This window comes from Sorghum bicolor, chromosome 5, assembly GCF_000003195.3.
Source record: "Sorghum bicolor cultivar BTx623 chromosome 5, Sorghum_bicolor_NCBIv3, whole genome shotgun sequence".
NCBI lineage: Eukaryota > Viridiplantae > Streptophyta > Magnoliopsida > Poales > Poaceae > Sorghum > Sorghum bicolor.
In genome coordinates this window covers 59,136,064-59,151,586 of record NC_012874.2, presented here as the reverse complement: position 1 = coordinate 59,151,586, position 15,523 = coordinate 59,136,064, and the positions used below count along the sequence as shown (strand labels likewise).

Genomic DNA, 15,523 nt, shown 5'->3' with positions numbered 1-15,523 from the left:
AATACGTTTGTATAAATTGTGAGTAATAAATTTCAATCCAAAGATTCAAATGGGTTCTAATATTTATCAGTATTTATATAAGCAACGGAGAGAAAAAACTTTCGAGACCATGTTGATGAGGTCTCAAGCCCAATACTAACAGGCCATGTTGTTGGGCCTGAACGACGTGCGTAGGAGGCAGAGCGGCTGAGCCCAGCTGGTCCATTGAATGGTAGGGATGGAGCGACTGCTGGATGCAGTCACTAAGGGGTATTTGGTTGGGGTAAGTTTTATTTGATAATTAGTTTCTAATCATAAATTAATTAGGTTTAAAAGATTTGTTTCTCAAATTACTCTTTACTTGTGTTTTTAGTTTCATAAATAATCTCTATTTAGTACTCTATGTATGTGTCTAAACATTCGATGTGACGAGCGGTAAACTTTATCGAGAGCAACCAAACGGGGCCTAAGGTCAGACCCATTTCTCTACCCCCCGACTCGTTCTGTGCAACCACCTCTTGTGGCCTCCGATCTCTCGCTGGTGAACTTACTGCGGCAAAGCAAGGTAAGATGGTACACCACTGGTGATCCACCACATCCACCCGCCGCTGCTCCTCCTCGCCGTCATCAGCAGGGTCTAGACCAAGCCCTCTTCATGACGCAGGTTCGAATCCACATCCATCCATGGTAACGGGATACTGCTCACTGCTGCTTGCCAGTAACATTATCTTACAGTGCTGTTTCTTTCTGGTTTCTCTACTAGTACTGTGTTCTTGCTCTGACATTGCCGCGGCTGCAGGTCAGTAGAATGTCAAATGCTTGAAAATACTGTATGTTTAGATCTCCGCAATAAACACTGACATTTAGTTCACAGTGAAAAAATAATACAACAGATTATTGTTTCTCGACAAGAAACTGATTAGGATCCCCCTCCTCTACCCATCTGTGTGAGCTTGTGATGAGTTGGTAAAATCTTTTCACTTGAATGTTTGAGTGGTGACTGGTGATTGGGTATTTTCGGCAGGCTGCCGATCCAAACACCGGACACCAACAGAGGTGAGGAGCAATGGGGTTCGTGACAGCGGAGTGGTGGACTCTCAGCATCAATCCAAGTGAGATGCTGCTCTGCTCTTTGTTGCTTCCTGCTCCATCGATTGATTATTCTCAGAGTTTCAGACTTCAGAGTAGCAAGCCTTGCCAACAGAGAGTAGCTCATGTTGCTGTGTATCCATGCATCCATGTCCACATCGCAGCACCGAGGACATGGACATCGACGAGTCGTCCGCGGAGGGCCTGTGCAGCGCCAAGAGCTACGCCAAGGCGAACCCGCTGCTGATCCAGGTCCCCGTGCTGGGAGCAACAGCCAACAACAACAAGTTCTGGCGGCTATCCGACAAGGCCACGAGGATCACCCGGAAGCTCGTGCTCATCCTGAGGAGCCACCACGCCGTCGGCAAGCACCTCGCCGCCCCGCTCCAGGTGTCCAACGTCTGGATCGGCAGCGCCGCCGGCGGCAGCGTCGTCGTCAAGCTACGCGGGGTCAGCTTCACCGCCAAGGGCTTCGGCATCGACCGCGTGAGAGACGACTACCAGCAGCTGTCAAGGGTCCTGCTGGCGATCATCAGAATCTCCTCCGGTGGCGACGCCGCCGTCGCCAGCAGGCTGCCGCCGGACTACCGGGAGTTCCTCGCGCTCCTGGGGAGCGACACCCTCGCCATGGACGACGAGTTCCTCATCGTCAACAACGCCGCGCTGCTGCCCATGAAAAACCGGTGAGATTTCTGTCTCCGACGACTGCCATCTTGAACCAAAAACAAAAAGGACTCATTTTCTGCTACTTGTGTGATCGTGTCTGCAGCACGGAGGTGTTCCTGATGCTGCACGACAGGATCGTGAAGCACCTGGGGCGGACGGACCGGGCGAAGAAGAGGAGGATCCTCGCCGGGCTGCCGTACGAGGACGACTGGCTGGAGACGGCGAGGGCGAACGCGAGGATCAACCAGTGGGTGGTGAACGTGCGGCACCACGAGTACAGGAGGACGCAGTCCGACCTGCTGCGGCTCAACAGGAACGTGAGGAGCCACCTGCACGAGTACGGCGACGACGCCGGCGGCATCGAGGAGGCCCTGTACTGCGAGTGGCCCGAGCTGCTCATGGCCATGGTCAAGATGCTGCACCTGGAAGGCGAGCTCCAGGCCACTGACATCCAGAACAAGTTCGGGTAGCCAGTCCAGCGTCCTGCTGCAGAGGCAAATTAAACCTTCGTCCCAAAATAAATATCGTTTTCGCGTCTCGAGAAATAACTTTAACTAAATATATAGTAAAAAATATTAATATTTATAATACATAACTAATATCATTAGAAATATCTTTAAATCTAGTTTTTTAACAAATTTATTTAGAGATATAAATATTACACGAATTTTCTACAAATCGAATCAAATTTTTAGCACGAAAACATAAAACGGCACATTTTTGGGGACAGAGCAATAGGTAAAGTTACTTTCTTGAATTCTCTCGGCTTGCGTTGAAGGAAAAAAAAAAACTTGGTCGACTTTATTATAAAATATTCTCCGAAATGTTGCCTTGAAACTCAAAGATTGCAATAAGGTCAGTTTTAGTGGAAGTTTCACCAGGATGTCATACATTTATTAGAGCGTCATGTCAGCAAAACTGCACTTTTTTGCATGAAACGAAGAGAAGAGAGAAGGAAGTAGTTTCACTATGGTGAAACCCCGCGGGCGTTGTTTCCCACGCAATGAAACGAGATGAAATCCCCACTGAGGGCTAAATCGTTTCACCATCTTGCATGTGATCCAATCATTTTGCAGTAATTAAATGCTTTGCCTAGCCTAGGAAACGTCAAGGTGAAACTCATACATTGTGAAGGTTATTTCATTATTCGTTTTATTGATACTATCAACAGATTTATTTTGAAAACAGTATATGGAAACGGACCACTGAGGGTGGCCTAACCGCCTAACAGATGAAAGTAATAAAGCCAAACATAAATGAGGCCACGGCAATCAAAGAAGGGCCTTGTTTAGTTTCTACTGAAATCCAAAAAGTTTTCAAGATTTACCGTAACATCGAATCTTGTGGCATATGCATGAAGTACTAAATATAGATGAAAATAAAAACTAATTACACAGTTTATCTGTAAATCACGAGATGAATCTTTTGAACCTAGTTAGTCTATGATTGAATAATATTTGTTAAATAAAAAAAATACTACGGTGCCGAAATCCGAAATCTTTTCGGAACTAAACAACGCCCTACGCATTTTCGGGGACGCTGTCGAGCTGCACAAGCCAATGCTCATGCCCAAAGCCAGTAGTAGCTCGCGGCGTCGTCGAGGCTGTCTGTCCAACGGCCGCCTCGTTTGGATCAAGCCTGTCCTGTTTGCAATACTATCTCGTCGACAGCAACCATGGATGCGCAAAGAAATTGACGCAAGAGGATTTGCCGTCGCTTCCTTTGGACGGATTCCAAACGCTCCGTTACAGGCCGGTGAATAGTGGTGTGGCAAGCTTGCTGCAAACAGACATGCAAGGACCATTAAATGCAGATGAAAAAACTAATTGTTTAGTTTGTTTACAAATCGCGAGACGAATCTTTTAAGCTCAATTAGTTCATGATTAACCATAATTGTTACAGTAACTCATATGTACTAATGATAGATTAATTAGGTTTAATAAATTTGTCCCGCAGTTTCCAAACAAGCTATGTAATTTATTTTTTATTAGTATCCGAAAACTCCTCTCAGTGTTCCTTCGATATATCTTTCCCTAATATATAATTGTAAAAATTTTAGTCCACCATATTTTTATATGTTTGTCGGTCTAAAGATTAATCAAACGATGCTCCTCTTGTTCGGATCTGGTTTTCTATTACTTTTAGCTTATTTTCTATTTATGGCACGATGACTTCCTGGTCCAATTGGGTTAGGGAAAAAAAGAAAGTTATAGGCTGAATCTAACTTTGAAGCCTAACACGAGTTTCAACTAATTTTAGACTGAAACAAGTGGATAGTTGGGCTCGATCGAAATCCAAAGAAGGAACTGCAGATTAGGACTTTGACTTTTCTTTTGTCTCCGATTGACATCTAACTAAATAAAGAAAGCAGAGCAAAATAAAGAACGTAATTCTTATCCTTTTATATTTGACTATTAAGAGTTCTATTTAGAATACTTAGAATGTGAGGAATCTATTTATATTAGGACTCCTACTCCATATTGGTTTAAATGCAAGTTATCTAACTCTTATGAGTACGGGTTATATATAGATAAGTTCAGATAAAAGAAACTCTCCATCTGTCGGTAGTTAGAGGAAGACAGATAAAAAAATAGATGGACGAAAAAAAGCCTGAAATTTTAGCTCTTTATTATGATTTTTCAAAGATTCAGCGGAAATAAATAAAAAAGAAAAAGACAAAACCACCCTCTAAAACCACTTTAGGGGGTTATTTGATCGGTTTTGAAAGTTCAGGGGGGTAGAATATCCGGTTTTATACTTTGGGGGATGAAGTATTCCACCTTAGATAGTTTGGGGGGTTATGTAGACTTTTTCCTATAATTAGGTAATAGAAATATAGATATAGATTTGATAGCTTTTTTTCTTCCATTAAAAAACATGGGTATTTTTGTTAGTCTAATGCCTTGTTTAGTTCGTAAAAATTTTCAAGATTTTCCGTCACATCGAATCTTTGGTCACATGCATGAAACATTAAATATAGACGAAAATAAAAACTAATTGCACAGTTTACCTGTAATTTGTGAGATGCTAGTTACTCCATAATTAGACAATGTTTGTCAAATAAAAACGAAAGTGTTACAGTAGTCAAAAACCAAAATTCTTGCGAACTAAACAAGGTCTAAGATAATGGCAACATATCATATGCAACCCAACTTCGTGTGCAACCTATGCAATCACCAATTAAGGCCACATGATCTAGATCCAACGTCTAAGGTTTTTTTCATTTTAACCCCTCCACCTGTGGATTTAAATTTAACCCGTATATATCAAGATGGAAGGGTTTAAGTTAAAAAAACTTCAGACGTTGGATCTAGATCTTACGGCCTTAATTGGTGGTTGTATAGGTTGCACACGAAACTGGGTTGCACAGGCTAAGATAATACCTGAATATTTTCTTTTGGCGAAAAAGACCTCAATGGCGGAATCCTTGCAGAAGCAAATAGAAGACCCCACAGAGAATTTTGCGCAAAGCCCAGTCCAGCAAAGCCCACGGACACATGGACGGCAGCCAAGTGGTGCTGGACCGACGCCGCTCTACGCGGTGACGAGTGCAAGCCCCAGTCCCGGCGACCTCCGCCGCCGCTGGCAGCCGCCGATATGGCTCCACCCTAGCCCCAGTAGCCGCGAACAAGCGCTCCCCGCAGCAGCTCCACCCCAATTCGTCCGCGCCGCCACCCGCAGAAGCCCCAAGCTGCCCCGTGCCCAAATCTAGCAGCTCGCCCCCGTCACCTCCTGCCCGTCGGAATGGCTGCCGGTAAAGCGCGCAAGAGAGCACGGCAAGCAGCTCCGGCGAGCGACGGCGGCGACCGCATCGGCGCCCTCCCGGACGAAACCCTACACCATGTCCTCTCCTTCCTCCCCGCGCAGGAGGCGGTGCGGACCTGCGTTCTCGCCCGGCGGTGGCTCCACCTCTGGAAGTCCGCGACTGGCCTTCGCATCGTCGGCGCCAACGGGGAGGCGCCGGTGCCTTTCGAGGAGGTCCGGGAGTTTGTCGACAGCCTCTTGCTCCTCCGTGGAAGCTCACCTCTGGAGACATTTGAGCTCAGGGTCGCCGGAGACGATATTGACGTTCGCCACGTGAGGCTCTGGGTTAGGTACGCCGTGCAGTGCAAAGTCCAGGTCCTGCGGCTCAGCTTCCTTGGGAATACCCATGTAGGTCCTGTGGCTCGGCTGGGGCCGGATGACCCACCCCTCACCTCCAGGCACCTGACCAAGCTAGAGCTTCGCGGCCTAGTGTTCAACGATGATTTTCTTGACTTCTCGAGATGTCCTGGGTTGCAAGATCTACATATTCAAGACTGCAGCTTGGAGCATGCCGAGAGGATCTCGTCCCAGTCCTTAAGGCATCTATATATCAGAGGCGCATTCAACCAGAGTTCCCGAGCAGGAATTCTTGCCCCAAATCTTGCTTCATTGGTGCTAGAAGTCACTTTTGGCATGACCCCTGTAATTCAGAAAATGCCCTTGTTGGTTAAGATTCCGTGGGCTTTGTGAAGACTTATGTAGCAGTCCTGCTCCTAACTATGTCAGCTATGTGGACTGTGATAAGAGCTGCCGAGGTTGCATACGAGATGGCAGTGCCTGTGTGATTTTGTGTGCTGTGTCCCAAGCAGAGGATTTGGTGTTGATAGCTTCCCCTGATACGGTATGTTGAGATCTCAAATCATCATGTTCATGTTCGCCTTTTTCAAACATTATGTTTTATAGTAAAAGTTCATTGACCTGCTATCTGGTTGCTATCTGTCCAGTTCATTTTCAGAAGGGTTTTGAAAGGTTGTCCTACTTTTAATCGACTAAAGTCTTTGTGTCTCGATGAAAACTGGTGTGTGCCTGATGAGTATCCACTATCATGTATTCTTGAACATTCACCAGTTTTAGAGAAGCTTGCTTTTATTCTATATTTCAAGGTAAACAGTTTCTAAATTGGCAACTTCTGAATTATAGAACTTAATGTAGATTGTTGGTTGAACTTGGTGAAATCTTTATGATAATGCAACTTATGATAATGCAGATTCACCTACTTGAAGCTAATGTGCAAATTAAAGGAAGGTTCAATCCAAAGGAGCTACCACCAACAATATCATCACACCTTAAGGAAGTTGAAATCCTTTGTGGAGGGGTTGATGGGAACGTTCTTAAAGTTTTGAGGTTCCTGAGCAAACTTAACATCAGTAAGTTAGCGCAACACACTCATGCTTTCTATATTTCTTTTGTTTGGCTTAACATATGGGTAAATTAAAGTGGCAAGCAATGAAGAAACTCTATATTAGTTACTGAAAAAGCAGTGATTTGGGTATACCAAGTTATTGCGGAAATGAAATTTTTGCACGACATTTTGGTTATGGAAGTGGAAAGTACCATTATCATCCGATCCATTTTATTAAGAACTGTTTGTATACATAGACTCACTCTCCATGCTTCCATATTGCAATTGTTTATCTCTACATGTGGGAAAGATAAAGCAGCAAAGAAACTCCTAACTTTAGGAATGTGAATGAACTCAACTAGAGAAAAAGAAAACATGTGCACTAATTTTTGGGGCAGAGCAGTATTATAATGTCTTAATTATTTATGTACCATAACACAAATATGTCCATATGTCAGTATTTTAATAACTCTGCTGTATATGTAATTTCTAAGTTGTGCTAACTGTTACTTTCAGAAGTTCAGTTGATAATCCCTTCTTTGTTCATTGAGGGTCTCTCCCCTCTCCCTGCCTCCCTCCCTCCCTCACACTCACTAGGGTATTAGTGTCTTAGTATAATATTCTTGTCTGTCTCCCTCCTTGTTTCATTTTCTTATTGTTGGGTTAACCACTATCATACTTTGGACCCTTGAATCTGTTTCACAATACTTTGGATCCATAGACCTGAGAATGGATGCACATCCAAAATCCGAGCTTAGGAATCCAGCAGAATATGGACTAAGCCAAACGCCCCTATCCAGTCCAGTCCTTATAATTATTAGAAACGTCCAATCCAATCTAGTCCGACTTGACCTAAGTCCAATCCATCCAACACAATCCAACTAACTACCTGTTTGCCACAGACGCATGCACAACCTAGCACACCTTGGCAGTCCAAATACTAATCGAACTGATCTGTACTCTTGGCAGTCCTCATAATTATTGTTGAAGTGATGCCTTGGCTGATCTGAACTCTACATGGCATCTTATTCTTGCTGAAAAATGTAACCAGAAAAATGATTTCCAACAGGGAATGTTCTAGTATGGTTCGATGATCTCCTAAGAACACTACTGTCAACTAGGTTGGTTGTTAACATCAACCAGTCTAAACATAAAGACCATTAGAAAAGTGAAAAAATAAGAGAAATCTGAACCCAAAACTGGAAATGCAGAAACAAATATTTGCCCTTAAACATACCAGGCATTCATCATCCATACATCACAAGTTGCAAGCAAATACAGCAAAAAACTTTAAAGCAACTGATATATCTTTTTTAACTTAATAACTTAAGCTAAAGCTGTATATGCTAATCAATACATCTTTTTGAGAAGCAAATCGGTAGCCATAGTATCTAACTTAAACAGAAGAATTTAAGCTGTAGATGCTAATATATATGGGTATGACGATTGACAAGCAATGAGTATGGGCAAGCTGTTCAGTAAATCCTCGCATCCATGCGGTGAGAAAGTAGAGAAACTCGAGCAGTAGTCACTTCTGTCACAGTTCCTGCAGCAAAAAATGAGGTGTTCACAGGCATTCACATTCCCAAAACATTTTTATTTTCACAGCAGTAACAAGATATGTAATCATAGAAACAGGTTATAACTAGGCATATCATCAAATGTTAATTGCATATAAAAAATGTTTTACCATCTTCATTTTCATCATCTGTTAGGTAGACTTTGAGCCAATCCTTTGCACATATGAGTGCTTCCACCGTTTTTGAACTTAGATAATTGCGATATTTTCAATTATTATGCCAGCAGTGCTGAATGTTGATTCAGAAGCAACAGTATACAATGGAATGGCTAAAAAGTCGCTAGCCATCTTATCTAGTATAGGATACTGATCTTGGTTTCTTTTCCACCACTTGAGCACATCAGATTCTTCACCCTCCCTTGAAGCAACCAGTGGATCATCTAGGTAAGTATCAACTTCTGATCTTCTTGATCAATGAGGCCTTCTTTGATGCCTAAACATTGCAAATTCCAGCCCCAGCTTGCGTTTTCCAGATAACAAAGAAAGTGTACTTGCTGAACCACCCACTTCGGGCGATGAAGAAGCATTACTCTGTGAACTCCTTTGCAGCATGCTCTCGTAATGAGAATAATACGCTTTAAACCAAGTAAGAGCAGCATTTGCTTTGCTATCACCACTTCCTCTTCATAAACTTTCATGAGACAATACTTCAAAAAGAATAACTTGTACCGTGGATCTAACAGCGACGCAACCAAAAGTGATTTTGTTAGGTTCATCCCAGTATTTGTCAAAGTCAAACTCTGACTTCATGTCATCACACAATACCTTCTAGAATTTCTCACTCATGTTTTTTTCATTGATTTGTAGTTCCCTTATCCCCCAAACTTCTTCAACACACATATGTGAACTAGGAGAATTATGCTGTGAGAAGACTTTGGTTGCATCAGCAAAGTTTTTCAAAAATTTGCAAACTCTTTCTGCCAAGTTCCATTGCTCAAGGTTGGGTCCTTGAATGTTCTGCAGATTAGCATAGTGGGTCAAGGCATCCTTATACCGAAGAGCTTCTTCAAGCATGTCATAAGTAGAGTTCCACCTTGTAGGAACATCTAGGGTGAATCCCCTCTTAGGTCGAAGATTAAATTGGTGCGGAATGGTATTAAAAATCTGCAACCGAGAGCTAGATGATGAAATACGCTTAATGACATTCCTAACAGGCTCAATGATATTCTGTATGGTTTGCATTCCATCTTGGACAATCAAGTTCAGAATTTGAGCTGTACACCTCACATGAAGATCAACACCTTGGAAGGGCATACGTCTCCAAAGAGTGTCTTTTAGCTTTTGTACGGCTCCATAATTTGAGGTGGCATTATCTAGAGTAAAAGCTTAAGCTTTGTTGGATAGAACCCACTCATAAAGGCAATCCATGATAGTAATATGAATTGCAGCAGCATTATGAGGATGAGGAACTTGTTTAAAATTGATGAGATGCTTGTGCAAATTCCACTCTTCATCTATAAAATGTGCAGTCAAACATATGTATCCAAGATTCTGAACTGAAGTCCACATATCTGAAGTGAAGCTAACACAAGAACCTATATTGGAAAAACCACTAGCTATCTTTTTCTTCTCTTCTTGATACACTGACATGCAATCGCTCTTGAGTGTATGTCCACCATGAACTTTAAGGCTTGGATGGGCTGATTTAATCATTCTCTTAAAGAATCCATTTTCTATCTTTCTGAAGGAGATATTTGTTGTGATCCAAAATTTGGTCACAAAATCCCTGACTATCTTTAGGTCCAATACAAAACTGCGAACATCTAGACCAGACACAACCTTTGGAAAAATCGAACTGCAATCTATATCTAGAGGAAGTTCTTTGCAGGCAGATGTAATATGGTTCTTTAGATGTGATATGATATGCCAATTTTGATCTACAATGGATGCAGATGGCTTTTCCCTCATTTGGTAACTCTTCAAAATAGTTCCTTACTGGAGATCTTCTCTTGCTTCTGCGGCCTGAATTTTGTACGGCTTCATCAGGACCCTCATCAAGTAGTGCCAAACTTTCACTATTGGCATCCTTCCAGTTGACCTATAGAAAGAAAAGTACTCCCTCCATACCCATAAAAGAAGTCGTTTAGGACAACAACACAGTCTCCAAAGTCTAACTTTGACTCCTTGTTTTTATAAAAATATTATCAAAAAGTGGTATATGTATACTTTTATGAAAGTATTTTTCAAGACAAATCTATTCATATGGTTTTCACATTTCCAAATTCAACAACTTAAAAGTTATTCATGATTTATATTCCCAATGTTTGACCCAAAGCTTGTCCAAAACGACTTTTTTTATGGGTATGGAGGGAGTATGTGATCAGATCGCAGAGTCAATAACCATTCTCAAAACAAAAGTGCTATGTTATGCAGGATTGCAGTTGGAAGCTAACAATAAAATCTGCATGCATATTATTCAGAGGGTACTAACAATAAAAACTGTTTGATATATATAAAATGCAATAACTGGAGCCACAAAGAACTTCATGCTACAAGTTACTAAAAGAACTATGGCTATGCACTCTCTTGTTGCCTTGTTTGGTATATATAAAACCTGCCAGGCATCTCTTTGCTGCTCCAGCAAAGAATCCACATACATACACACCAGTACAGCAGGCATACTATAATATACACATTACTGTATGAAAACATCAGGAGAGACAAGGCCACTGCTAACTGTGGACCATCTACAGATAACTTTGACCTCTACATAAATTTTTACAGATAACTTTACATACTAGCCCCTCTACTCTATAGTTTTTTCTGCTGCATGCCAACTTCCAAGCAGATTAAAATTGAATGTAGTAAGAGGAAATGGATTGCTCAGGTGTTTCAGTCTATACATCAAGCAATCATTGTTGCACATGTCCACTATGATCCACAAGAAATCAACACTGGATACTGGTAGTACGATTGACAAGAACTATGATTTGGAGGGGTAGGGGTATTTGAGGGCAGCAAGCATATGGGCGGAAGTTGTTCGCCCTTGAATGCCTGGAGACCAGCTGGGGGACGTTCTGGCCAAGTAGAACACGAAGAAGGCTACGGTGCAGCACTGACGGAGCTGGCCACGAGAGCGCCCACCCTGCGACAGCTGCCGCCGCGGCAAATTCGCTGGCTGCCCCGAACAGGAACAGATGTCCAATAGAACTTGGATTACTCTGTTTTATTTATCCGACATAACCTAAAGGTATTGGATGTAAATGGAATGGATGTCTTTTATCCAACTGAGTCCAAATCCAATTAAGTCCAGGTGCCAAAGTCCAACTGGAATTTGGACTAAGGCCAATCCATTCTCAGGTCTATGGATCCAGGTGCTGTTTGAACAGTTATGAGAGTAGATGAGTTCTATGCAAGGATGCGATGCCCAAATCCATTTCCATTTGACTATAATTTCTCAGCTTTGCTATCCACCTTATCATCTAGGATTCTGCATTAAGGGCTCTCTGCCTCTAATGAATATCTTGATTTTCATCGAGCTGTGTTTGTAGTGAAGATGTTACTTCAAAACTAATGAAAATACTGCTTCCATCTATAACTATATATAAAATAATGTTTAGATTGGTCAGTGGTCACTCATTCTACAATTCTGTGCAAACTTTTTTATTTAAAAGGTGGCAATCAAAATTGCACGTTGAAAACAAAAACACAATAGTATACCATGATACTTATTTATGTAAAATTCAAAGCTGCATGTCAAAGACTTCCATGTCCTTGAACATGGGAAGTATTTGATTAAGGTTTCTACTGTACCTCAATTTTAGCTGTCTCCAGCTTTTGAATATTCCAGTTCAGTACAGTTTAGTCAAGTGAAATTTCATATGCTAGTCTTTTCCTGTATCTCATGTTTACTTGCCTTTTTTTTACCTCTCAATCATTTATAAGATGATATCCCTTGGCACTGAATATGGTTTTTGATCTGTATAGGTTTTAGTTTCCCCCCTATATAGAAGCTTAAAGCTGAAGACGGATTTTTCTGCCACTTAATTACATTAGGAAACTAAGCTTAAAGCTGAAGACGGATCTTCTGCCACTTAATTACATTAGGAAACTAAGAGCCACAGACAGCTGATATCACTAAGAATGATGCCTTCTTCCTGTGGGGTTGTTTTTACTTCCTCCACTTGTTGTACCAAGTTAAGATGATCTACTTGAACCTGATAAGTTTCATCCGGGAAGCACTTTTCGGCCAATTGAGTAAGCATCATGCTGTCTTTTGTCTCTAGGGTTGTTTCCCAGTTCTACCTGTGTACTGCCAACTTTGCTGGACCTGGTTTACCGTGATATGCTGTTTCTTGCAACCTTTCCTGTGCAGCTTACTCGAGGTGCCTAGCTGTTCATTTCTTGTTATGTGCATGTCTATTGCCTTGTTCTTCCTAGATGAGACAGATATGTGGACCGGTACTAAATGCCCATGGATTGTAACTTTGATGTGTAAAATGGCGTTCAATGATTTCTGAGTTCTGACTTAAGAGTTTGGAGGTTTTTTTTTTAACGTGAAAGTTTGGAGTTTTGTGTGTGTGTTCATGTTTTCCAAATAATCTCATGACTAATCTAAATACACAAACTGCAATGTTAAATCACACAAGCAATTTAAAGATGACTAATCTAGGGGGGCCGTCTCGAGGTTGCTCCAGCTCTCCGGCTCTCAAAACACTACGTAACACTGTTGGGTACTGCAGCATAATGTAGAAGGAAGAAAACTGGCTCTGGCTCCTTTAAGAGACGATGGCAGCCATCGGATCCTAATCCTACGGCTCAGAAGTCACCTTCAACCTCCTCCTGGCCCTCTTCTTCCTCCACCCTCCTCCTTTTCCTTGCATCCGTCGCCGCCCATTGTGGGCGTGCTGGGTTTTGCCAAGCGAGACTCTAGCATGCCTATGATGGCTTCCTTCTTCCCTCCCTGACATTTTGCAGCAAGCTTCGGCCATGGACGCCTCCACTCGGACTTGGCTTGGCCGCCTCCGCGGCCACCAGGACCCTAAGCCACCCTCCTGCTCTCCCCACCCTGTCAGCCTATCTCCCTCGAGCCACTCTCTTGTAAGCCCACTGGAGTTGGAGAAGAAGAGAGGGAGAGTCGGAGAGAGAGGGCACTGCCATCGCCACGGGAACCCTAACACCGCCACCGTCTTTGTCGTCTCCAGCACGGTCGAACGCGGGCACGACACATGGGAGGAAGAGCATGTGGATGGATGACTGATGGAAAAGCAAGATTTTAAGCGACTGCAAAGGAGTAATTCTGGAAACTAAAAGAAACTCCAAGAAGTGCTAACAAACCCTTTTATAACCAGTTTTGCCTAAAAAAGACATATCTCTATGAACTCGAGAAACTCGCTTCCCCTCTTTTCACGTGACCCAAAACCACCGTCTTCTCACTTTGAACTTCTCCCCTACGTCTCGCGGGGGCCTTTCTTCTTTGTTTCCCTATTGATCATGTCAGTCTTGGCCCTCGCTACATGTTGCCTTGGGAATTGTATACTCATATGATTTGGACTAGTGCCTACCAAATTTCCTTTGATGCTTAGAGCAACTTCCGTAGAGCCCCTACTTAAGCCCCCATAGTTAAACATGGGTGCCCAAGCTAAAAACAACACTCAGCACTCCAGCAGGGCCCCTACTAGAGCCCCCAATTTGGGGTGGGCACCCAAATCTCCCCTGCAGACCCCATTTCTGTTGGCCCAACAACCCAGCCCCCATCCCGCGTGGTGTGGCCATTACCTTCCCACACCATACAGACGTAGCCTCGCCTACCTCCCTCCAACGTCGATCTTCACTACCGCGTTCCCTCCCTCCACCGCTTGGCAGATCCGCTGGTGCGCGACTCTGGCGTGGCCCCATCCCCGCCACGCGGGCGCTGTCCCGATGTGCCGAGAGCTCTCATCTCCTTTGCGTCCTCACCTCTGTGTGGAGGATGTGAGGAAGAAAGGTTTGACCCAATGACAAGTGGGTCCCATATGTCATTGTCTGCCAATTTAGATTTTAGAGCCTTCATTCGGGTGGTGCTGTTGGAGTGGAAGCAAAAATTTTGAGCATCTAAAAGTAGGGGAGCACCCAAATGAAAAGTAGGGGTCCTATTTTGGGGCTACTGCTGGAGTTGCTCTAAGGAGTCAAATCACTTGTCGTGGAGCATGATGCTTTGATGGTTAAGGCCTTGTTTAGTTAAGATTCTCCGTCACATCGAATCTTGCGACATATATATAGAACATTAAATATAGATAAAAAAATAACTAATTACTCCGTCCATACCCATAAAAAAAGTCGTTTAGGACAACGACATGGTCTCCAAAGTCTAACTTTGACTCCTTGTTTTTTTAAAAACATATTTATCAAAAAGTGGTATAGATATATTTTTATAAAAGTATTTTTCAAAACAAATCTATTCATGACGGGCTTAAATATGAATTATGAGGTTGGCGTACTCTCCATCCTTGAACTTGAGGTTGGCGTACTCTTGCTTTAGTAGCTGGACCGTCGCCTTCTTTGTGCAATCAGACCCGACGCACATCGCAGCAATGGCCTCTCATGCCTCCTTAGCAGTCTTCTTTGCCCCTAACGACTCCGTGTACTCCGTCGGCACAGCAGCGAGGATAACCTCCATCGCTGACATGTCAACTTTTTCATTGTCAGCGCCATTGTCAATGGCATTCTAGAGCCGTTGGGCTCTGAGCTTGACCTTCATGGTCACTGCCCACTCATAAAAGTTGGTACAAGTCAGCGTCAGCCAACTTGTGCTGCTGACCTCTCGCACGGTGCGGATAATGACCTCTTGTCGTGGTTGGGCAGCCTCAGCCGCACTGCTGCTACCAGCCATCTCTGAGCCAGGTGCCATCGCCAGCGGTTAGTCCAGCGATGTAGTTGTATGGCTCCGCTTGTTGGTCTTTAGGACCCCAGCACAGGTAAGCAATTAGGTTACCAGCAAACCCACACACTCACTATGGCTAGAGATAGAAGAAGGGGTTGAGCTCAAGCGCACACACACATAGCACAAGCACCAGCACTGGCCAGAGCTCTGCTCTTTTGTTTGTGTCAACTAAACTAAAAATTATATTACTAGGGCTGCACTT

The 15,523-nt window shown here is 43.2% G+C and overlaps 1 protein-coding gene and 1 pseudogene across 1 annotated transcript; both read left to right on the top strand.

Moving 5' to 3' along the window:
• On the top strand, positions 218-2,204 carry LOC8064822 (annotated as a pseudogene).
• Positions 5,208-6,460, top strand: LOC8064821 (putative F-box/LRR-repeat protein At3g28410). The gene has a single exon (XM_021461789.1). It carries the CDS (start codon positions 5,479-5,481, stop codon positions 6,226-6,228), a length of 750 nt encoding a protein of 249 aa, XP_021317464.1. The 5' UTR covers positions 5,208-5,478; the 3' UTR covers positions 6,229-6,460.